General features: G+C 40.4%; 2 protein-coding genes across 2 annotated transcripts in view; both read left to right on the forward strand.

The window, feature by feature from the left end:
- The window catches only part of net1 (neuroepithelial cell transforming 1), a 202,451-nt gene that overhangs the window by 84,146 nt on the left and 93,410 nt on the right, over positions 1–24,895 (forward strand). The gene's annotated exons all lie outside the window — the stretch shown is intronic.
- On the forward strand, positions 1,164–24,882 carry podxl (podocalyxin-like). The gene is made up of 8 exons (XM_046071628.1): positions 1,164–1,587; positions 16,130–16,894; positions 19,227–19,453; positions 19,597–19,620; positions 20,505–20,634; positions 20,722–20,765; positions 20,885–21,004; positions 22,041–24,882. The coding sequence occupies exons 1-8, from the start codon at positions 1,545–1,547 to the stop codon at positions 22,233–22,235; spliced, it is 1,548 nt and encodes a 515-aa protein (XP_045927584.1). The 5' UTR covers positions 1,164–1,544; the 3' UTR covers positions 22,236–24,882.

The following is a 24,895-nucleotide window of genomic DNA, read 5'->3' on the forward strand; positions in this document are numbered from 1 at the left end:
CTACAGGAATTAGGGCTCTTCTTTCCTCCCTTCACAAGGCAATGGCTGTGAGCGCAGATCTGCTGTGGCTGATGATATGGTTACTGCTCAGACTGCAGCTGCATTCATGGTAGAATCTTTGATGATATGGATATGGCTACAGTAGCTGTGCTGTGCTGTGACTTTCCCTTTACTGCTCCCAAGAATACATGGTTAAGCCACACAGGATTAGAACCCGCTGAGCTTGTACCAGACATGACTGATGTGTTACCAATACACCACAGGAGTTCAGGAATACAGTAGCTTCAGGACAACACCCAGCCAGCACAATCATGTCAGCTCACTGCATAAACACAACCCCTGCATGTAGTTAGTGTTCCACCCATTGTAAATGTCATAATACAGTAATTGCAACCAAAGCACAGCAAAAGCTACAGTCGCAATCACAGCAACAGCAACCAAAGCTCTGTCATCCCTTGGCTCTAATCAGCCTCGGCAGCAGTCTATGAGAGAGCTATGTTAACTAGCTCCACTTGTTATCTATCTAGCTTCAGTGATACAAGCTTGCCGCTGAGCAGCCTCAGCTGAGGGTGCGGCCACCAGAGCAAGTCTACCGCACAACACATCCTACCAGTTTTATCCTTCCTGTGAGAATGGATGGTGGTTAGATGTACTGTAGATGGAGGGCCATAACAAAGACAGAAAATGTGAGCTTAGTTACAAGGCTTCAGAGTCAACGTGTGATCCAGATGCAAGTCTGTAAATCCTGGCCAATAAAATGGAATTAGCATGACCCGAGACCAAGACCAAGGCACCCAACAGCCCAATGTTTTCCTTTAGCCTGTATTTGTGTAAAAGGTCTAGGTGGTGGACAAGTTAACATGAAGACATGCTGATTGTTTGAATTTAAAAAGGCCTTTCCTGTGATCAAACAACATAAGGGCGATGAGAATTCACCCCACGTCCCTGAGTCGTGGACCATTTTAGGAAAAATTAAAAACACATTGTCTCACAACTTCCTTTGTTATTCAAAATGTCCTGGCAGCAGTGTGTCCAGAGCTCTGGGATTGGACTGGACTGGGTCTGCCTCATGATAATGAAGGGAGGGCCAATCTTGGAGAATGGGCAAGGCTACTGGTCTGGTAAACTGGCTGCTAATAGCTGAACACTTTGCAGGAGAGTGAGGACTGACTGAGTACAATTCAGCACCAAGCCATAGTGGGAGAGAGAGAGAGAGAGAGAGAGCAACAACGGGACAGCCAAGGAGACCGCTGAAACACTCTTCCCCCAAATCCCCAACTCTACAGAGAGAGGAGAGACAGAAGCAGCAGAGACAAACAAAAGCATTCTTTTCTTTCAATTTAAAGAAAAAAAAAAAATCAACAATACGAGGGGCGACATCATTTACTTGAGAGACAAATTCAAGGAGAAAGGCGTGACAGGACGGCGTCAGTCAGCGACCAGACTTAGGTTTATCATCAGTAAAACGTCTCCAGATACAGGATTGTAGCGCAGCGGTGCGTGAAGGATAAATACATCTAAGAGAAGAACCGACCAGAAACAGGATGAGAGCGACTATGAGGACCATGTGGCTGCTGCTTTCACTCAGTGAGTAAAAGTTAAATCAAAGTACACAGTGGCCACACCTGGGCTCGTCCTGGTTACACACTTTAGTGTGTGTCCGTGGGTTGGGATGACTGTGATTCTCTGCGCTTTTTTTTCCTGATGGAACGTGGCGTTTTTCTCTGATATTTGTGTAGTATGCCATTGAAATATATTATAGGATGTCTTATTTTGGCGAGCGAACGTAGTAAAAGTGTCTTTGTGCAGCAGCATCACTTTAAAGCTGCAGGGTGTAACTGCCAATGACAATGTGAGAAACAGCAACAGGTGCGCGCAGAAGACTGAAGTAGTCACTGGTGGAAGACTTTTGCAGATCTTTAACTAAGTACAAGTAGCAGTGTCTTAATCTAAAAATACACCATTACAAGTAAAGGTTCTATATTAATATATTTTTTTAAGTATTCATTAGAACGTGGGAGTATCCTGCTTAGGTTATGAAACTATAACAATGTAGTCCAGAAAATTCTCCATACAGGTTAAAGTCCTTTATTCAAAATCCTACATTGTTTTAAAAGTACATCGGTATTATCCAAAACATCATTTAAAGTATCAAAGTAAAAATACTCATTCTGCAGAAACATAGCCCCTGTCACTATATTATTAATGCATAAGTGTATAAGTAGCATTTTAACATCGCAGCTGGTGAAGTTGGAACTATTTGAAATACAATAACAACGCATTGTATTTAATATGCCTATCATGTTTTTATAATGTTCAGTCTTAATCTGAAAGGTAACTACAGCTGTTTTGGGAGAAAAAGTTTGTCTCTAAATGTAGTGGAGTAGAAGTATGTAGAAGCAGAACATCACAGTGAGTTCTTGAGTAAATGTACTTTCCTCCACTGTCACTATGATTTTGATTGGCCCCCTGACTTTGTTCTTTTATTATACGCTGGACTAAAACTACTGGTGCGTGAAAGTGTAAGCAGCAATTTCATGTTGCAGCTGGTAGAGGTGGAGCTAATTTGAAGTACTTCATATGCTGTTGGGTGGTTTAATCCAGGTGTTAATCTTTTGGGGTCGTGGGCCGTGTGCTTGTGACCCCTCATGACGAGACCTGTGCACAGTTTGACCCGAGTGTGAGTTTCTCAGTCTAGCCCTGGAGAGGTGAAAGTGTACCCACAATATTAGAAATTTTAATCATCGAGTGAAACCCCCAGGTTGGGTACTGCTGGTTAACTGTATCATTTTGTTCATATGTTATGACATCACAGTATGTTTTGTATTACAGTCCTAATCAGCAAAGTATATATTACCTTTCCTGTTATAGCTAAATCGAATTATTAGTAGCAGACTGTGATGTAAAATCATACCATATTGAAATCTAGATTCAAACTAATGGAACTGTTTGTGACTTTGGAAGCAAAGTCTTTAAAGTGTTGTTCATTTTACTATCCAAATAACTGAGTTGTTTTTAATTATCTCCACATCCCTGATTTCTTTGCCTGTATCCTTTTAGGTACAATGTAGGCAACAATTTACATGTATATGAACATACAGTGCATGTTCCATCTTGTGACATAGGCCTATATGATAGTTTAATGCCACATAATCTGTATTTTTTATAGGTAATACTGCATAGAAAATTCCATTGGGGATAAAGGAGGGGGGCTGTTTAATTCATAAATGTTAAGACTTCATTTGTGGACAAATGAAGGCTCTTAGGAGCAAAAAGAGCCCCAAAAAAGTAAATGCTGCCTGAGGAAAAGTGCCAAACTTGAGTCACGCTGCATCGAGGGTTGCTGCCTGTTTAAGCCTTTTTGTCTTCTTCTTGTTTCTTACTGCCTTGATTTGTGCCCAAACTGAGGAGAGTGAAATCCTCTGCATTGGAAAGTTGTTTTCTTTTCTTGTTGGCCTGTCTGGGAAGAACACGTCTCACCTCACTCTCACTGTGTGGAGTGTATGAAATCTGTATGAGAGTGGACTCATCTCCCCCTCCATCCCCCACCACCCCAAAGCTCCCCAATGCCCCAGTCCCTCTGAATACACACACACACACACACACACACAAAAGTCCTCCAATAGCTGTGGCTGTAGACAGAAGGAGCCTGAATAATGAAGTGCCCCCCTGACCTCCCTCCCAGGCTGAGAAGCGAGGAAAGTGTTTTTCTTTAATTATGCACCTGCCGCTCTCTCACCACCACATTAGGTGGAATCAGATGGGAGGCTTTTTATTTTTTGAGTGTGTGGAAAAAACAAAGTGTGACACAGCCCCAAACTCAATCTGAAGTCTGTCAGCACATTATCTAAAACAAAAGCCTGACACATTTTTGTGCGTGTGAATGTGCATCTGCGTTGGCCCTGTTGTCACAAGCAGGGCTGGACACCTAGTGTAAAGTAACTTTGTGACCGTAACTGAGCAGCCCTTTCTGTACTTTTTGAGCACTTTCTAAAATGAGAGATCATGATTTCCCTTAATTTACCTTAAGGTTTAGACAGCCAGGACTTAAACTAAATCTGCAGTTTGCTGTTTTTGCTAAGGCAAGGGGATTTCATTTTTCTTAAAACCTCTTCTCAATCATAAGGTGGTATGTGAGAAACCTTTCTGAAGATGGTTCCCATTCAGCTGCAGATTCAGGATGCAGCATTTGTCCTTTCACTGTGGCTAAATAGAACCAAGCCATTGTTTCTGAGTCTCCAAAAGAGCTACTTTTGTATACTTGTCTTTTTCAACACAAGTAACCTCCTGTCTCCTTAACTAAACGAACAGTTTGTCAGTTTGGGAAATATGCATATTTGCTTTCTTGCTGAGAGTTAGTTGAGAAGATTATTGTAATAGCACTTTCACTAAAAACTACTCATGGACAAGTATAAACGTGGCAGCATATTTCCCCAAATATCAAACTATTCTTTTGGTACCATTCATATTGTTCAAAGGATATTCTAGCACCTTTTCTTTCCTTGATGGTTCAGGTTTTTATAGCATTTCAGGATGGTCACTTTTGAACAATACATGGTGGGACACAGATAGAGAGAGATCTTAGAGGTCCACTTGACAAAATGTCCCTGGTGTCACTAGGCCAGGATATGTGGATATACTCAAAGCACACTCTGTATTAATGACGGAATTAACACATTTGTTGTGTAACCAAGTCATTAATGTTGAATCTGACCCAAGTGTTAAGCAGTGAGTTTGCAGTAGTTTTTTTTAACCATATTAAGTTAAAAATGCTGTTTCCATTGTCCACTTGTTGTGTCAGTGGTTTTACAATTACACAGCCAGAGGAAAAGTTTTGTGGTCGCCATTGTTTCATTGCAAATGAAGCAAATTACTCCTAAACATAACCTCATTGCATTGGCTAGCTTTGAACATGCCTTTTTTACAGCATGAGCTTGTACAATGTTCTTGCTAACTGCAGCTACTAATCTAATCAAAGCAACTTTATTGGTACTTACACAGTGCAATGTATAGCAAAATTACTTCTCTACATTTAACCCATCCATATTGGTAGCAGTGGGCAGCACCTTCTAGCTGTGAGGCGGTCGTGCTAACTGTTGAGCCACCGTGCTGCCACCTAGCATCAGAAAGATGACAGCACTCGCAAATGAGAGGAAGACTTAAAATGTGCAATTGAAGTGAATGTTCAAATGCTTGAAGGTGAGGCCAGTGTTTAAATAGATCATTTGCATCCTGGACAATAGGAAGAAGGCAGTATCATCAGTTATCAGTCCTCTCCAGGACTTCCTTACCCTTATGCAGACCTGCCTTGTGCTTTTGTGGGTTCCTGATTTGTTAGTTCCCTACAAGATAACAGGCAGTCGTGGTTCCTGGTCTGTCCGGACACCAGTGGCCTGGAGAGAAGCTGCCTGCTTGGCACACTCGTTTGGTGTCTGCGCTGGTTGGCGTACATGGGAAAGAGCAGAGAACAATAGATAGGAAAAAACTTTATCAACATCCCAGTTCCCAAGGAGGCTCCTGCGGCAGGAGACGGCCTTGAGCTACCCTCTCCCACTCAGCCGCGGGGAGGCTTTTTATCCAGCTGGAAAAAAAGATGTGGGAAATACAGTATTCTAGAGCAAAGTGAAAAAAGGGCGTTCCCATACAACAGACCCCTGTTTATTAAGATTTTGACACCATTTCAAAGATGTTGTTATAGCTTCAGAACTATAGTCAATTTGCTACAACTTTATTTGCAGTTTTTGAAACTGCTTTTTGAACTTCCAGGCAGCCACTGGAGTCATCTCATGACATGAAAATCATCTGGCAGCAACATCACTTTGAAACATCATTCCTCCTTTGGCATACAAAGATTACAAGTTGTTATGAATTAGAATTAGAAATAGAAATGATCTGCGGTTCAAAGTAAAAAGTGAGGTGCCAACCCTGTCACTTTTGTCAGTAAAAGAAAGTGAGGTTTGTGAACGTATACCCTTCAACTGTGATTCATTACAAAGTGAAAACGTTAACGTATGTTCTTGTTTTTGAATACAGGAAAACCAATTTTCAACTCAAGTCAGCTTAAGTGTCCACTCATAACCTAATGGATAAGCTATCCCAAGGAACGTTTAAGGCTCTACAAATAGATCTTATTATTATCTTATTATTCTATAGGTTTAGAAAAAGGTTAGCAATAAGTATGATTTGTAATTAGCATGGCTGTTTCAGATTCAGAGCAGAATTGATGCCATAGAGGAAGAAAACTCTGCAAAGTAATTCCCAGTCATTTGTTATTGTGTTTTCCTACCGTTTTGTAATTGTGCAGCTCAAATTCCTGACCTCACTAAAGACTTGAGGCACCCTTTTGAGGAAGCGTGTGTACTGTCCAGATGCAGTGGATCTTGTTTTTGAAGATCCAGGCATGGCTGGCATGTGGACGCAGGTTTCCTTCAGGGAGGAACCTCTGCTCTCTGTAAAGCTGAGCATTTCATCACTGTCTGATGCTCCTGATAAACAGACGCTCGCCTTCACCTCAACTGTAACCTCACACTCCCTCCCTCTACCCAGCATGCCAGGCTGCACACGCAGGTGCCCATTAATCAGGCCTGCGACTGGTACTGTCGTGGACCTTCACTCACTAACCTCCTCCTCCTCCTCCCTCGTCCAGAGCCTTCTCATTCCTCTTCTCCCTTCATCTTTTCTTCCTTACATTCTCAGCACTATTTTCATCTGCCTCAACACTTTGTGTGAACTCCCCTCATTTCTCAGGTTAAACAGAAAATGGCTGCTGCTACATTACTAAGCTTTTGAAGTATTTAGCCATCTTTTTGTGATAAAAATACTTCAGCATGTTATATTCCATTGGGTATCTCAGAAATTGATATCCCCACCACCATAAGAAAATGTGGGTCCCATCCAAACGTCCTGGTTGGAAGTTTTTTGGAAGCTTATATAAATGACTGTATTTTCTCAAATAAAGCTCTGTAGTCAAATAAAAGCAGGGTCTCAAATAATGACTGGGGGCATGGTAAAATAACCAAGGGTGGATAATCCCTTGCTGGCTGTCATATAATGTGCATGCCGACTAAGGATAATGTACATTTCCATCTGTTTCATAAATTCAAACAATTTAATCATCATATTTCAACACTTTGTTGCTATGAATTGCTAATCTGAAGTGTTATTAACCTATTTCTGTGACTGGATGTACAGTATGTGTGTAAATGTCCCAGCCAAACTGTATCTTGTAGTAACATGTAAGTGTTGCAAGATGGAAATACCCTCATTTGCCCCTCTTGTCCTCACCATTCGTGAACCACACCTCAACTGCACTTATCACACAGTGTTTTATTATTTTATACAGCAACACAGTTTTTCTTTTCATACATACAGTGTTTTCTATGTTTTTATTTCAGAAAATTGCTACCACTAAATTGATGGTTGTTTTTCCTGCGGGCACACGTTATGATTATGTTAAAAGAGGATCTGCTACCGTCAGATTGGCCTACTTCATAGCTTCCTGACATTACTGCGCAGTAACTAGATGTTGGGGATGTGATGTTGCATGTTAAAGTGTCCTTGTGCAAGATGCTGAATTGTTCCTGAAGGCTGTGCCATTAGTGTATGAATGTGAGTGAATGGAGTCAATGTGACATGTAGTGTAAAGTGGTTTGAGTGGTCTGAAGACTAGAAAGGTGCTGTAGAATAGGCCATTACCTAAGTAGCTTAACTTAATATTAGCCTAGTTTAGTAGCTTAAATTAGTGATCTCTGCTTACTTTAGCTAGATATTTTAGAGATATAACAATACAACCATAATATTTGCTATTTTAACATATTTAGCGATTTTATTTTAGTATACCTATACCCTACCTCTTGAGTAGCTTAATTTCATTTTTGCCAACTCTGCCTTCATCTTTGTCTTTGCTTAGCACGTGTTAAATTCTCCTTGCCTCACATGCATGGTAGGATTTATAATTTCTCAGCTAGAAGTCTGACATATCATTTTCAATTTAACAAAGTGCAAAGCTGCCAGAAAACCAGAATGCAAGAATAAGACACAAGACACCTATAAAAATGTACACATCATTATATCTTCAGGGAAATACAATAAATATTCTTTCACACAATTAGAAATAATTAATACAGCAGAAAAATAAGAGAATATTTACATGTTAGGTGATTGTATCCCAACTCGTTTTGTGTCACCAAATAATAATAATAATAATAATAATTCATAAAAATTCATTTCTTTCAAAACATGTTTTGGTCAATAGAGATATATGAGTTATGGAGAAGTGGATAGCAAAAGCCAAATGGGAGTGAAACAAACAACTGTGTAAAATGCAGTATACCACCAGATAGAGGGTAGTTTCTCTAAAATGCAAATGTTTTAATGTGTTGAATATGACAAATACACATTACAAATCTTCAGAAATCAAGGATGTTGATGTCCTACATCTGACAGATAAATGGCTGAAATTCCTGCTACCCTGGTTTCCTAATTTATTTCTACTTATCAGCGGAGGGGTGTGCGTATGTGTCTGTTTGTGTGCATATGTGTGTGTGTGTGCATATGTGTGTGTGAGTGTGTATAATGAGGGGGAGCTAACATTGAACTTTTAGCATTAGCACACCCCACCGCTCGTATAAACACACATACTGGTCTGGTTTCCAAGGACAGGGAGTGTGTTGTTTGTCGATAATATGTGCAAGGATGTGTGTTATTCTGTGTGTGTTTGTGTGTGGTCAGTCATTTCCATGTAGCCGTTAGATTTACGTCCCCCCGCTCCCCCACTCCTTTTTGTCTCTCCTCCCTTTCACTTGTCTCTCTTTTATTCCCGCCGAGTGTTTTTACATTCATGGCTCCCCACCTCCCTTCACTGGAGCGCACAATGTAAAGCAAAGACCCCGTTCTTACCCTACACTCCCTCCCCTGCCCCCCCAAGTTCCACAGAGAGCTGAATTATATCTCTCAGTGGGACAAGGATGGGGGCAGATGAACACCTAAAAGGCCCTGTTGCAGCAGGGGTCTGCAGTGAGGGAGTAGGCCATGCTTGCATGGCCGCACGTGGGGCCAGAGGGGCCTTTGTGTGGGCTGTCACCAAGCTAACGGGGCAGCTTTGTCTCGCCAGGGCTTTAGAGCGACAGCTACATTTATTTATTTACTCTATTCCACTTGGCGCCGTTAGTGCACGTTCACGCTCAGATGCACATCAATCCGGGGTTCAAGTCAGAGTGCCTGGCAAGCTGGATAGATAACTGGCTGGATAGCTGGCATGCACACACACACACACACACACACACACACACACACACACACACACACACACACACACACACACACACACACACACACACACACACACACACACAAATTGTACCATGGAACTTGGGAAAAATAATTCCTCAATAAGGACTGCCATTGTTTGTTTATGTTCAATTTCTGACACAGTCTAAACACATATTAATTGGGCTGTTGTACTGGATATTATTTTGGTGTGCCTGTTGTTTTGTCTACCCTCTGTAGTATTTATGATGTAACATGTATATATCTTTGGTGCAGCTAAGTTGTAATGTAATATGTAATATGTGTGTACACTAAAACCGTGTGGTTGTACAGTATCTAGACCAAAAGTATATGGGTACGTACTTTGGTTTGCCTTTAGGCTAACCTTCTTAGTTACAATTTAAAAAAATCTCAAAGGAATAGTTCAACATTTACTCGCTGTCTTGCCACCATGTGAGAAGACTGATACCACTCTTGTGTCTGTACCCTTAATATGAAGTTAGAGCTAGAAGGAAGTGTTGCCAGATTGGGGTGGTTTTACATACAACTTGGCTATTTTGTATTTAATTCAGCAGGTAAAAATTGTTATGGGCGGGTTGTGATAATTTAAGCCACATTTTGTGCAATTTGGAATGTCCAAACAAACAAAAAGTTGGGCTATATTCCAATAACTCAGCCCCTCCACTCGTCCAACTTGTGTGATTTAGACTAACAGTTCAGGGGACACACAATGACAATGACAACAGATGACTGTCAAAACCATTTCAGTTTATCACAAATAAGTTAGCACTGATATTAATTGTATTTGCTCTGTCAGAGAGCAATAAAACTGTCCTTCTGTCTTTCCTTTGTTATCTTCTCCATGTTTCAGTCTGTGTGGGGCCTTGGACATGAGGGTGTTTATTTACAACATGACAGTAGTCTGCCTACAAATACTTTCTAGAGTATTTGTAACATTTCAACTTCTCATTAGTTGAGACTTAACAGTTCATCTGCTGCGTAAATAAAACCGTGTTCTGATATTGCACCACTTTAGTTTAGGTTTGGTTAGGTTTAGGCACAAAAAAACATCTTGTATGGGGTATGTTCATGAATTGTCACATATACTCTATTGATTATCTGTTAAACATCTTCAGACAAAGCGAAACTAGCTAAAGCTAAAATGTTACAAGTACTCTATAAACAATCTGTGGGCAGACTATCCAAATAAAGTGTTACCGGAGACAATTCAACCCTGTCTCCACCCTCTGGCCACTCTCATTCTCCTTTTGTGTGCACGGATGGTGGTTCTCACACTGAACAGGATGGGGCTGACACCCCATTGATCCAGCTAGTGGAACCCCCATAGGGAGAGTAGGGAGACAGAGATCACCCTCTGACCTCCTCTGGACCTCCACTTAGTCTCAGTGAATACAAGCTAAACACTGTCATGCTCCACAGGTTCACTGTAGGACCAGCTTCAAAGGTAGATTGACACTAAGGACAGACAAATGTGAGGACATTTTGGCGCAAATGGTCTTCTCCTTGATAAATCAACATATCTAATACTTTTATTTTCATACTATTTCAAGAGCCCGGTCTCATCCCAGGGCATCAAATACCGTCACTTTGACAAAGCATCTGAATTCAACGCACAAGGTACCCTTAAGCGTCCATATGAGACTTTCAGGTATCTCCAGTGTAACCCATCCGCTGTCACGTAACGTACTTATTTCAACCCACAACATGATCTTTTCCTGAACCTAACCAAGTAGTTTTGATGCCTAAATCCAACCAAACCAAACTGCATATATACCAAATATTAAAAAGGGTACCTGAAGGGTACCTTGTGCGTCAAATACCAACACCCTGAGATGAGAACTTGTTGATTTCAATCATGTTATCACCATATAAAGTTGCTATGGTTAACATGTCAGCAGACATAGAGCAACATAAGCAAATAAAATCATTTTTGTGTCCACCTGATGAACGTCAGTCCAACACTATCTCTGCTTTTAGCTCCCTTTTGGTCTCCACCAGCCTCTGTGGGAAGTGCTCCACTATGTTCACCAGCTAGTCTCTCACTTCTGCGGGAGTGGTGAGATTGAACCAAAACAGAAAAGGTGTTGATAAAAAAAATACTGATTAGTGCAGCTTTAGGTGGCACAAATGTCCCCTCTGTGGGCCAAAGAGGAGCATAATATGTCCATGCATGTTCCCTCTATTTTTCTTGGTAAACTGACGTCAGTTTTGCTTCTCTCTATCTCTGATTTACATAACACAACAACGATTCAACCAAAAGGCAGTCTCTAAAGGTTTTTACATTTGTTGTCATAAACACTTCTACTACCACTTGTCTGGTAACTGATTCTAAGGCAAATTCTCTCTTGCACATGAAGTAGTGTGTTTTAGGTTTCTGATTCCTTTGAATCAGATGGAATTTGTTTACCCACACTCGGTTGTAGACACAGAAAAATGCACCACCTACAGAAACTCAAATTTCATCAACCTAAAATCTAAAGAAAAGCATGCCACACAATGTTTGATTGACAGGTGATATGTGGCATTTCATGTCACAGTGGTTGTTCATGTAGTTAAGATATGTGAAATGCTATGGATAAACTTCCCTATGGCGACAATAATGTATGCCTAAACCCAAGTGAGAACAATAGAAACAAGTGGAACAATACCAACTTAAGTCCATTTAGCCAACACATATTACAAAATGAGAAAACACACACACACAGGCTCAGATCAACAGAACTGTTTCCTGCCACTGAGGTGAGCCAAGATGTAGATGTCTGCTGTCTGCCCCTCACACAGTCCACAGGAGCAGGTCACACCCAAAGACAAACAGCATAACAACAGGACAACATTACAGTGTCTACAGTCTGCTGTGAAGTACAGTCAGCCAGCAGGAATGAGCTTCACACACTAAGGGAAGCAGTGAGCATGCTGAGGTTAGTGAGGTCATGAAGTTGAACAGTAGGTCAGGATAGGGTTTTTGCTAAGCAGGGTTGGAAAGTTTGCCAGGTAAAAAAACTAACAAACTCAAATATCTCAGAAAAAAGGCACTATTTGTGGCCACTGTACATACCTCTGGGAGTAATATGCAATGTTAAGTAAGTAACTTGTGAATTTGTAAACTTCTTAATTATCTATTTTTCCTAGTTTAGCGCTGCAATTTAATTAGAATGTAATTTTTACTACATACAGAACTAAGCTTATTTTACCTAAATCAGTATTAACTCATTTTTTGGGCCACTTGAGGAGCAGGGGAAGAAGTCATAAACCCAAAATTGTTGCGTGACCTTCCTCACCTCTTTCTCCCTGGCCCTCGTCACTATCTAAATTAAGTCCTAAAATTATTTTAAAAAGATTGATGTTAGCAACAGGTTACTTATATACAAAGCATATTAGTCTGTAAGTCAGACAAAGAGCATTCATTCTCCTTTTAGGTCTGGTTTAGTCTCCACCAATTCCTGAGTTTGGTGCTGGACAGGTACCGTGTAGTTTATCAAAGTGTTTTTGCTCAAAACAGCTGCCTGCTGCTGGTTAATGCATTAAGCTAAAACAATGAACTAAAAGACATCAAAACACTCCATAGAACTGAGTGACACTGTAGAGTGTGTAATCATTCTGTGGGCTTGTACTTACGATTCGCACTTTTCAAAATAAGACACAATACAATACTGTAGCCTTTCTTTTTATGAGTGTACAAAAGATGGATTTATTTGTTGGACACATACTCATTTCACAGATTGTTTATTGTTTATTGACTAGTGCAGCTTTGAGTGAGTAACTCAAATAGACTAATTTCTAATATGTTACTAGGCTAACAGTATAGTATTCTCAAAGTTACTGTAAGTAATTAGTAAAGTAAGCCTATGTTGAAGTAAACAAACCAGGAAAAGGGCGTATGTTGTGTTTTGAGAGGGAGGTAGTCCCAGCGGGCTTAACAGACTAAAGGTGGTGATTCGCGTGTGTGTGTGTTTTTCTGCAGGCTGTGTGGTGAGGAATGTGTGGGTGAGGTAAAAACAGCCTTGGTACTGATAGCAGTGGGATCGGCGGGTGCTGTCGCCCACTATGAAACAGATGCGTCGGTGACAGGTCGGGTCAGCAGGGGTCACGCCAAAAAAGACCCCACACCTGGGGGAGGGAGAGCAAGATAGATAGCAGGGTCGAAGGAGAAGATGACAAAGTGATTTTGAAGACTTCTCACGAAAAAAAGTCTCGCAAACTGCTGGCAGTTAAGTGTGGTTAGCAGCAACAAAGTACTGTAAGTTTGCAGCCATGGGACGTCTTTAAAAAATACACTCAACTCCAACCAGTGAACTCAGTCAGCTAAATTCCCTGTGTATTATGCGATGTTTAAAAACCATAGTTCCATACATGAGGGGAAAATCCAACCATGTCTACATAGTTTATGAACAGCTTTTGCTGGTGTTTGTTGCATGTCAGGGTCAATTCAGTACTGATAGCTGCAGAGAGTACCTCAAAATTCAGTGCAGTTGCAATATACCAATTCCTTTTTCTGTTTCCTGACTGAAAAGACTCTGACAGGTTGAACACAACAGGGTCTCACAGTTACTCTGTCAAACTGAGGGAAAGGCCCTCATCAAGCAGATCCTGTGTGCTGTCAAAAAGCCACTGAACAGCGAGTAGCACATGTGCCGTACATCAGAACACTCAGCTCAATCAACGGACTCCTCTGAGCGCAGAACTTTGACATTCTTACTCTCTTAGTAGCTGTGTTTATGGCAGCAGGCTGAAGGCTGATAAGTGATGTGTCTGTGCTTTGCAGAGAAAGGACAGGCTTGGCTCTACCAGCCTCCACTTGACCAGAACAGACTCTTATCTGCTAACTCCTAACAACATCCTAATGGTGCATTCAAATGCTGTGGGAATTATGGCTTGAGTAGCTCATGACCTGAATGGTTTTACTTTTGGTTTGCAGAAACTTGTTTATGTTATCTAAAGTATGAGCAACAAAGCCTTACATGCTGATTCAAACTGTACCTATTGTATGAACTTTTGGTGCCAAAGCTTTTCAATTATTCTAGTATTTTTTATTTATTTTTTTTGCTGCTGCCTTAAATGTAGGTTGTTGTACGTACCTTTGAAGTGGTGACTAATTGGTTATACCAGATTTAAGTCTAGTGAGATTCTAGTCTCTACTCACCCATTCAGAAATTCACTGCAAGGCCTTATCCTTAAAAATCTTAAATGAGAATAGGAACATCGCCCATTGCTTTCCTCCATCCGACAAAACCTAAACCTGCCATACTGATTGCCATTATGACGTGTGAAACAAAGATTTGTATGGTATCCAGCTCTAGTGAGCTTTCAGTAGTAGCTGGGCACACTTCTGAATTGGCGCTATATATAAATAAAATTTAATTGAATTGAACTTTGAATATAAAGTGTTTTGTATACAACTTATATAAGTTCATTCTTAAGCATGGAAACAGTCTCACCTCGAGGTCCATTCGGTAGCTACTCTGGAGCTTTCCATTGTGTCACATGTCCTCATCAGCAGATTTCTTTTCCTCAATGGCCAATGGATTTGTTGATGTTTAAAGGAGACCTATTATACTGCATTTCCAGTCCTATATTGTAGTTCTGTGACTCCTCTATGGCAGCTTTGCATGATTCAAAGTTCGAAAAATCATGTCTGTCTTATACTGACTCTTCATGTAAGGCTTCATTTCAGCCTCTGTTTGTAACAAGCTGGAGATGCTCCTGTCTCTTTAAGGCCCCTCCTCTCAAAGCCCACTGTCTTCTGATTGGCCAAGACCTGAAGCATGTTGTCAGGCTGTCGTTGTTGCTGTGTGGGACAGGCATACTGAGTGTTGCCATGCCGTTGCTGTGCGGAGCAAATAACCATATATGGAATACCGGCTCTGTCTAGCTCCATATGGCGTAGAACGGGGCCTTGGTTAAAAAAAAGCAGTTAAAAACAGAGCGTTCAGAACAGGAGGAAATCTGAGGTTTTGGCTCACAGGGATTTCTTTTAAATACTTTAACCTCATTATTTGAAGCTTTGGCCATGTTTAACATGAACATCCAACATTGTAGATAACTCATAAAATATGGAAAAGCATAATAGGTCTCGTTTAAATATTTTGTGAATGAGTTGGTCCGTGAACTGTGGGGTATGTAGGACATATACACGCATTGTCCATACTGGTGTTTTAACCACTGAACTGTTTGATCTTAGATCACATACTGTAGCCTATACTTAAAAACAAATCTACATGCAGAGGCTTTCATTTTGATTGTAATAGGTGATCTGTCACATTGAACATTGTGTCCTATTCATGATAAAAACATCATTATACCTCTGGGGAAATATTCCATAATGTCATTTACGTGTAAGTTAGTATGTCCCCACACATGTATAGTGAAAATCCAGTGGCTATGTGTGGATGTACTGAAGGTGGGTGGAGGTCAGAAAGCATGAGTACAGGGGTGGTGTAGGGTAAGGCCATTGTTTTCTGGCCATGGAGTCGGGCGAGGATTGTTTATGGGGCACTTCAAATGGGCCGTGGTCGTGGGTGTGGTGCTTCCAAGTTTATTGTCTGCAGCATCCTGTCCTGGTGACTATAAATAGAGAAACAGAAGAAGATGGAGCGCTGTGGCTGAAGCTTACAGCTGTCCGAACTGCAGGAAGCCCACTAGCAGAGGTCGACATAGACTTCAGTGTGCTCCCTCAGCCTCGACTTTAAAAAAAGGACATTATATTAATTTAAAGCTATACTAATCGATATTTTTATATTGACAAGGATGAAATGTGTTATATATAATATAGTTATGAACTTATTTTATATACTTACCACCCCATTTTTAGTGTACTGTATTAATATTGTTTTTTCTTCCACAGGTTTCCTATTTCAAAGTGTCTGCTCAGATGTCAATACTACTTTAAAGTCAGGTAATAATACTACTGCAAATATTGCAACAATTAATGCAACAACTACTGCAGCAGCAACTACTGCAGCAGCAACTACTGGAGCAGCAACTCCTGCAACAACAACTACTGGAGCAACAACTCCTGCAACAACAACTACTGCAGCAACTCCTGCAACAACAACTACTGCAGCAGCAACTTCTGCAACAACAACTACTGCAGCAGCAACTAATGCAACATCAACTAATGCAACATCAATTAATGCAGCAGCAACTACTGAACAAAAGAAGGAAATAACCCCACAATCAAAAATTTCAGTCATCATCGAAGTGACTACTGCTACATCCAGGCCAACTGACACGCCAGCCCCCACAACTACCACACCATCAACATCCAAACATAGCATCTCTGACAACACCACTGCAGCTGCTGCTTCTACCAGCACCCCACCCACTTCCATAGGCAAAACTACAACAGCTAACAACACAGTCATTTCCCCCCGTGCCACCACAACACAGATGCCTGAAAGCCCTGGAACTAATAAAATCCTTGGGACTGAAGCAACTGTTGGGTCTGACAAGGGGGAGACAACCAAGATCACAAAGGTCTTGACAGATTACCCTACACAACTGACAACAGAGCAAAGTTCTAGGACTTCCACCTCCATCACTATCAACCCAAGCCAAGGGGATGGCGAAGGAGTCCTTTCCATGACAACACAGGAGAACAGCCAAGGAGGTGAGTTCCCCAGTGACTCTAATTCAACCCAACATAAAAACTACACAGGTGATGGTAACTTAATCATTGAAGGTTCATTTTAAACTTTGAAAGGCCACAACTTACCCAAAGATTGACATTATTTATATAAATGAGACCAATCACAATTTTGAACTCAAATGTGATTCCTTACAACATGTTTAACACAAAATGTCATGGCATTTGAGAGACGTCAGCAGTTGGCCAAAATTGAAGGTCAAAGTTTAAATCATTTATAGGCCTTAACTGGCACACCACCAGCCCAACTCTGATGAGGTATTGTCACTGATTGGCTCAGAGGTGCCAGCATCATTACCGTGCCTGACTTGTCACCTACTTGTTAATCTTTATAGAAAAACCTGTCAGTTATTTATGGCCAAACATTTACAGCAAGGGTGAGTGACAGAATTCTTTTTTCCACGAGGATGATGGAGACAGTCCACCTACCTTTTCTTGTAGGTTACTCTCTTTTAACATTTTTTATTAAAATGTTTTATTTGTTATTTGTAAGGGATCATGTACAATATTAAACATATATATTGCCATTTGATGTATATTATCAATTGACAGCCTTAAAAAGGGTAGGACACAAAATACGGAATTATACTCTGAACTAAACATCTTTGTGTAATTGTACAACTGTATGTTAGACAAATTCAAAACAAGGATATTTATATGCAAGATGTGTCACAAGTCCCCAAATACACAATTGACTTTTGATTTAAACACTTGAGCACTGATGGCTTTGCGCATTGTTAGACTATTGAGTCTTGATTTGTAAAGATCAACAGATCATTGGTTTTATGCCCTCACAACTGTCATTTACATTTTCAAATTCCTCTTTAAAAGATGGTGTCAAGTGTGAAAAAAAACAAAACATATTAAATGTTTATTGGAATGTTCCACACTAAGGCATCATGGTTACGATATGGTATGGTTATAATTTATTTAAAATGTAATAACAATAACTTATACCAGCAGAAAAACTGGGAACACAAATAAAAAGAGGAGTCATTAGATGGCAAAAGGACACTTTAAAACAACACCTTGAATTTGAGTTAGAATTTCTAATCCTCCAACAAAGCCTGATGTCCCACCATATTTGTCTTGTTGCCTGGTACCTGCATAGACTGTATAAAAGGAGTGAACTTACCCACCGTGACGTCACCCATTGGTTTGTGGAACATCGTTTTGAAGCCTTGGTTTGGCATTTTGGCGATCGGTATCTTGTTTTTTTGGAACCAGATGTGACCATTTTCAGATATTGAATGTGGAGCTAGCTTAGTTAGTAAGTGCGTCCGTAACTCAAATTAACTTATTAATAATAGTTAACAGCTGACTCCGTAGAGTATCTTTTAGTAAAATCTTTAGGTGACCGAGATGTTACATTTAACTTTCATGATCTAAAAAACACAGTGAAAGGGTTAAAGTTCTTAGACGAAAACACCCAAAACAAGTTCACTGCTAGTTACACGTGAAATGGATACAATTCACCTCTATTCTGATTGACAGGTCGCCTTGGTAGCGACTTGTCAATCACAATCACTTTATCGTCTGTTTTACAGAACATCATGCTGTATTGAAGACTTGAAACTAGTGATTAAGACCATAAATTCATCAGGAAATTCTTTACTGAGGTAATAAATGAAGTGAGAAGTAGGTTCCTTTTGTCATGACTCCAATGCTATTGGATTTCTTTTTGCAACCAGTGGAGTCGCCCGCTGCTGGGATAGTAGAGAATTAGTAAGAATGAAGGTGTAAGGCACTTATGCATTAGCTTTACTTTTCAAATCGGGGGTTCCTGCAGGGGTTCCTGTGTGTACCATAGCCTACAAACTGTGGTTTTTCCGTCAATGTCGTCGATCCTGCTTTTGATTTCCAAGTAGGAAATTGAAAGCTAATTTTGATCAGTTTTCAATTAAGAATTAAAATTCTTACACCCCCATTGAAAACAAAGCAAAACCAAAAGTGCAGGGTCAGTAGTTACACAAACTTTTCAGTTAGCTTGAAAGCTACTGACAGAAGTGCAACTCTTGATAATGATTTTGGTTCAGTCACTGACAGTATTCTGCGTGAGTGGTTTAAAACGTGTCTATGAATATTTTAATACATGTCATAAATCGGTTACAGTGTTTGTTAACGTACATCAACATTGAGATCATTTGAGACAATTTCATGTTTGCTTTCCAGCATTTTCAAAATTGAAAAGTGTGCTAAACAAAAGTGAAACGCTTGTCACTGAGTGGCTTAGAGCGGTCTGCATCCCTACCTGGCGGCGATATGTTTACTGTTTTCTTATTATCTCTGGTTGAAGTTAGTGGGACAAAAAATGTAAGCAATACAAGCTATGAGCAGACAACACCGACGCCTCGTGTGACAGATGGACTCACAGGGACCACCAGCAGCCCCTCCGCCATGATCACGGCAGGAGACGATACTGCCGCAGTGACCTCTGGTACCAAAGATGGAACCATATCCCAGCAGGCTGCCGCCACCGCCGCCACCACTACCACCGCAGCAGCTCAGCCAGAGACGTTTTTGGTAAGACATGCTGTAATAAAGGGGAACAGACAGCTAGTGCGTCTGCTTGCCTTTACATTGACATATTACTGAAATTACTCTCATGCTGTTAGAGACTCCAGGGTCACTGACTGACATACTTCTTTTCTTACTTTTTTCTGCAGTTTTCTCTAAACAACGGGCACGTGGTAAGATTTTGCTCTACTATGAGTTTTGTATTTTAAAATCTGTAACATCCATCAGATTGTCTCAAAAAAAAATAATTCCATAATAATACACCTTTCCTGCGCTGACCCTCATCAAGCCTCTGCTATTGTCCTGTCCATGGAAGGCAGGCCCACACCCTTTGCACTCCATTCTTCACTGGCATTTACTCCCAAAAGCGTTAGCCTCAAGGAGCTGCTAGCGTTGCTGTAGACTCTTTTTGTCCATTTAAAGACCAAATAGTATGGAGTTTGTAGGAGTGCCATAAAAATAAAAGAATGATGAAGGAATATAAATTATGTGTACAGGATAAGAATATGAAAGCACTGTACTTTCATAAAGTTTAGGTATGATTTCGGTGCAAAATCTAAATCTTTAAACTAGTCAGCTTTCATTAAAAATGTAATTGAGTCAAAGATAAATTCTGTGGAAACTGTGAAATAAACACAAGTACTTCCCACCACTGGAGGTGGCTCTGGATAAATCTCTGAGCCGTCCAGACTCTGTGTTTGCAGCAACAGGACAGGAAGCTGTGAAGCTCGCTATATAAAAAAAGAGATTCCAGTCACTGGGTGGAAAAAGTGTCTTAGTGAGAACCCTTCCTGTCTTTCACTAGTTTCCTACGTTCCCACACCCCTTTCATATACTCACCCTCTCTGACGGCCTACGCAGCTGTGCTGTTCCATAATACACCAGAAAGAATCCACACATCATAGCACAGGAAGATATGACCTCAGTCACCTTTGACCTTCCTGTCCAAACTGACAGTATAGCTCATGAATTATTTATAGAAGTAAAACATGTGTTGTGGCATTGATTGATGTATAATGTAAATAGATGTTGTGCAAATGTGTCATTTCACCTCCAGGAAGAAGAACGGAAAGATCTGGTGGAGGTGTGCAGGCGGCTGATGGTGAATTTGCAAGATGGAAACTGTAGCCTGACATTGCGGCACAGCAATGGCAAAACACAGATCGACAGTAATATAAATGGCAATGGTAAAAATACCATCCTCCCTAAATTAAAGTTAAACAGAATTTTCTAAATTCTATATTCAAACAACTAATTTGAAATGTATCTTACAGTAAAATCCAGCCTGGCAACCCAGTATTATGAAGAAATCACCAAGGTAAGGGTTAATGTAAAGATTGTATCATCAGCACATGTAAACACTTCGTGATTCAAATGCCACATTAACAGGCACTACAATGTGAAAAGAAGTAATTCTCTTTTGTTGTCCATCTAAAGAAACCAACAGACAACAAAACCCTGATAGCCATCCTGGCCTCCTGCGGAGCTCTGCTGATCATGATTGTCATCCTCACTGTTTGTGCCTCCCACCACCGCAAGCCATACAACGAGAACCAGGTAGGTGGAAAGCTTTCCTGCTCAGGCGCAACGAAGGCACCAAAGTGTTCTCTGTCAGACTACACAGTTCATTTGTCTTTTGGCCCGTGGGAATGAAAAGTTTAGGTGAAAATAAATAATATTTGTTTGTAAAATAGACAATCAGGATACATCCTGTCATGCCATTTCCCTTTATAGAAAGGCGTCCGATCTTACAGGAGACCATATTTTGGCTACTACCAAAATACATATTAACAACATATTACCAACACTGTTACACAAAATAGGGAATGTAACACCAGAAATGTTAACTTGTAGCCCCCCAAAATAACAATCTCTGCTCAATTAATCCACATAGGACTTTACAGGGAAGTCTAATGCCCTGTTATGATAACATGCTACACTAGCAGCCTAGCTCTAGGGATGGCAATGTTGGTCTCAGTTGGTCCACCACTTGGTCCAGCCTGAAATATCTTAGCAACTATTGGACTGATTACTATGTCAAAATGTGCACTTCTCCAAACTCGGCCCAGACGTGATCCCTTAACTTTTCATCAGCTCAAAACCTGAACTCGACCAGTATCTTTGTTTATGACCAAATACCTGCTAATTTAATTGCACCCCCATCATTCTCAGCTGTACTTTCTGTCAGGATGCTAACAAACTAAAGCAAGAGTAACAATTCTGCACGTAAAAAGAAACATTGAATCATTCAAGGTTGACTGACATTGATAGTGGAACAAATCAATAAATATCACATTCAAAGATCCCATAATTAGAATCTGAAATGAATGACAATGTTTGAAGAGCTCTTAAGGCAGAGACCTTATTTTCTGGAATTCTTTTAAATTCCTGGAAAACAATGAATCTTTCCCCGCGACCCTGTACGCAGGATAAGCGGTTGACAATGGATGGATGGACAATGAATCTTTAGCTGTGACCTCAAATTGACAAATAAAGCCAACACAAATGGCTACAGGATACAGGGACAGCCAATTCTCTGTTAAAAATATGAACACACAATTCTTAGAGACTTTGTCCTTTTTAATCTCTACAGCAACACCTGACGGAAGAGCTGCACACGGTAGAGAACGGTTACCACGACAACCCCACACTGGAAGTGATGGAGGTGCAGCCGGAGATGCAGGAGAAGAAGATGGCGCTGAACGGTGAGTTTAACGACAGCTGGATCGTGCCCTTCAACAACCTGCTCAAGGAGGACATACCTGATGAGGAGGACACACACCTGTAGAGGCGACTAGGGAAGGAGAAGATGAAACGTAAGGAGATAGCGACAGGCTAGTTCTAGCCACACCAAAACAAACAAAAGAATCCACACTTCTTGCTCTTTGACAGCCCTGCCTACTCACCTTACCGCCCCTGCAGCCAGAGAAGACTTTATCACAAAGAACTACATTCTATACAACAACCAAGCCGCCATATTAAGGTTGTTTGTCTGTTGGATTGATTTCTGTTGATGGATAATAAAATCTAACACTTTGAACTGACTGAAATTCTAGATAGTGGCCTTGCAAACTTAAACACATTTTCCACTAAATATATCACTGTTGTGCCTACACAGTAGTTTTTATATAAATATTTGAGTGCAACTTCCTACAGCGCAGAATGAAAAATGTGCCATTTAAAAAAAAAAACTTAGAAAGTACCCCAAACCCAAAGGGGATTGTGCCTTTTATTTTACTATACCCATAGAAAGAGTTGATTTGTACACAGCTGTCTGTAAGAACAGTATGTTTGTTCTTTTTTGCCTGCAAGTGAGGAGGAGCCAGGTGATGTGTTCTAAACCAATCACTTAGCTCTGGAGAACTAAGAGGAAGAAGATCAGAGAGGTAACAGCAACGCCAGCTGCCTTGGCTGTTCTAGAGTTACTGTCTTCGATAGGTGACCACAGGATACTTTCAAGCATCCTGGTGATTTTCCACTAGTGCGTGACGCTATGAGGGAGCTGCCAGTGGCTGTAACTTCCGCAACTGAGCACTTACCTTACCCCAAGGTTTAAATCCAAAATGCTATGTAATGACTCAAGGGTGTATGGAAAGCCTGAGGGGAGCATATATATCACAAGTATAGTGTGCATTTTCGCTTCACGTCTTGATATGTGACCCTGACCTGTAGTTGTGATTACAAAATGATTGTACAGCGTTTAAGGGAAAAGGCTCCTGTCTTTATCTTTTGTCCTCTTTTGCCTTCCATACATGGATGATATAAAAATGAACTGATCACATGTTTATGTGAGCTTTTTTCCTTTTAAATATAAGTCACATTATTTAAATGCTTCATTTTGAAACTGATCGTTCCAGTTTATTACATCTTAGGTCTTATTCTGGTGTCCCCCCCCCCAAATATTTATATCAACTATTAAAACCAAAGTAGCTACTGAGATCCGAGGAAATCCTACAACAAAGTCTGACAAGGCAAGAACGAGCAGTCAGACTACCAGACTGGTTGTAAACAAGCCATGCATTTCATCTACATTAGCTCCACCACTTTATTTGGAGGTACAACTGAAAGTGAACCAACCTTACTGTCACTAATAATGTCTTATTGACAGTTGTGAGCACAAAAGTACGGTAAGCACAGTGGGTCAAATTACTCTAGTCTTTCTTGGTCAGGTATGACTAGTAGCATAGACTGTCTAACATTTCAGTGGTTTATAACAACAGTAAAATAGGAAACATTTGTACTTCACCAAGAGATATTTATCTTGAATCCTACTTGTAATCACATTGAACTTGGCTCTCAGACAGGCCACCGATTGAAGCAACCTATACAAGAGAATCTTGGGAAATAAAGGGAAATGTAATGACTCATTGTTCTATCAGTGCCACGTAGCCACAGAGGCTGCTGTTCAGCAAAAGTTACTTTGTTTTGCTTTAAACAAAGGAAAATGATCTCATGTTGCAAATCACAGCTTGCATGTTCCAAGCTGGTCTGTAACCTCTGGTGATGTTTACAATGGACCGTTTGCCTTTGTTTTCTCTTCCAAATTATGTTGGCTAACCTGTCTGGTTGTGTGACTGCACGTTTCGTGCCCTGCTGGACTGTGGTTGAATTATTACTGATAGGACTGATGGGAAAAACCACTAAAACGCCTAGACTGTCATAATGTGGAATGATCCTGAAACTACATCAAAATTACAACATTTTCTGAAACCAATACTCAAACATATCTTACTCTTATTGCATGTTATAAATGTATGAGTCAAGCTGCAACACATGTTGAGATTTTCCAGTTCATGAGGACCAGGATACAAATACTTTGAGACAGCTATATCAAGGGATTCACCTCGGAAGAGTATTATCACCCAAAATGGAGAGTCAAATATTGGGAATGAGAACAATACTGGACTGATGGTGAATTTTCTTTTTAAAGCTGGTATTGGTCAATACTGATATGCCAATAACTTGGTGCACCTTTGAAGAGAACACTGTAAATAGTCTAAACTGTTGCTGATGCTGGAGAGGAGGAGTCATTTTAAGATGCCTTACGTGGTGTTCAAACCCTCCAAGGAGATTCTGAGCACAGTTTTGTTTGATATTTTGGATGCTTTTCAGTTTAATAATGTACTTCCCTTTAAACAATTAAGAAGTTAATATATGTACGTATATACAAGTGAATCCATCACCTTGGGCACTCCAATCCAACTTTGTTTTTGTTTAGTTTTTATTGTATTTGTGTGTATGTTTCACATTTATAATAGCTGTGATATTTTCACCAAAGTACATTACCAGTATTTTATGTATTTATGGTTTGTTTGCTGCTGAAGGCAGACAACAGGGGTCTGACACACTGGAAGCTGTAAATTGGTGATCGCCTTAGCGGTCGCGTTGTTCTACATGTTCAGATTTGCAAATAAAGGAAACATATTTCCACTTTGGTTCTGTAGTTTT

Source organism: Micropterus dolomieu, linkage group LG16 (genome assembly GCF_021292245.1).
Source record: "Micropterus dolomieu isolate WLL.071019.BEF.003 ecotype Adirondacks linkage group LG16, ASM2129224v1, whole genome shotgun sequence".
NCBI lineage: Eukaryota > Metazoa > Chordata > Actinopteri > Centrarchiformes > Centrarchidae > Micropterus > Micropterus dolomieu.

Coding starts and splice junctions, on each gene's coding strand:
- podxl (XM_046071628.1), top strand. CDS start 1,545: ATGAGAGCGACTATGAGGACCATGTGGCTGCTGCTTTCACTCA. Junction 1,588..16,129: donor GTGGCTGCTGCTTTCACTCA/GTGAGTAAAAGT, acceptor TTTCTTCCACAG/GTTTCCTATTTCAAAGTGTC. Junction 16,895..19,226: donor ACAGGAGAACAGCCAAGGAG/GTGAGTTCCCCA, acceptor CTCTGGTTGAAG/TTAGTGGGACAAAAAATGTA.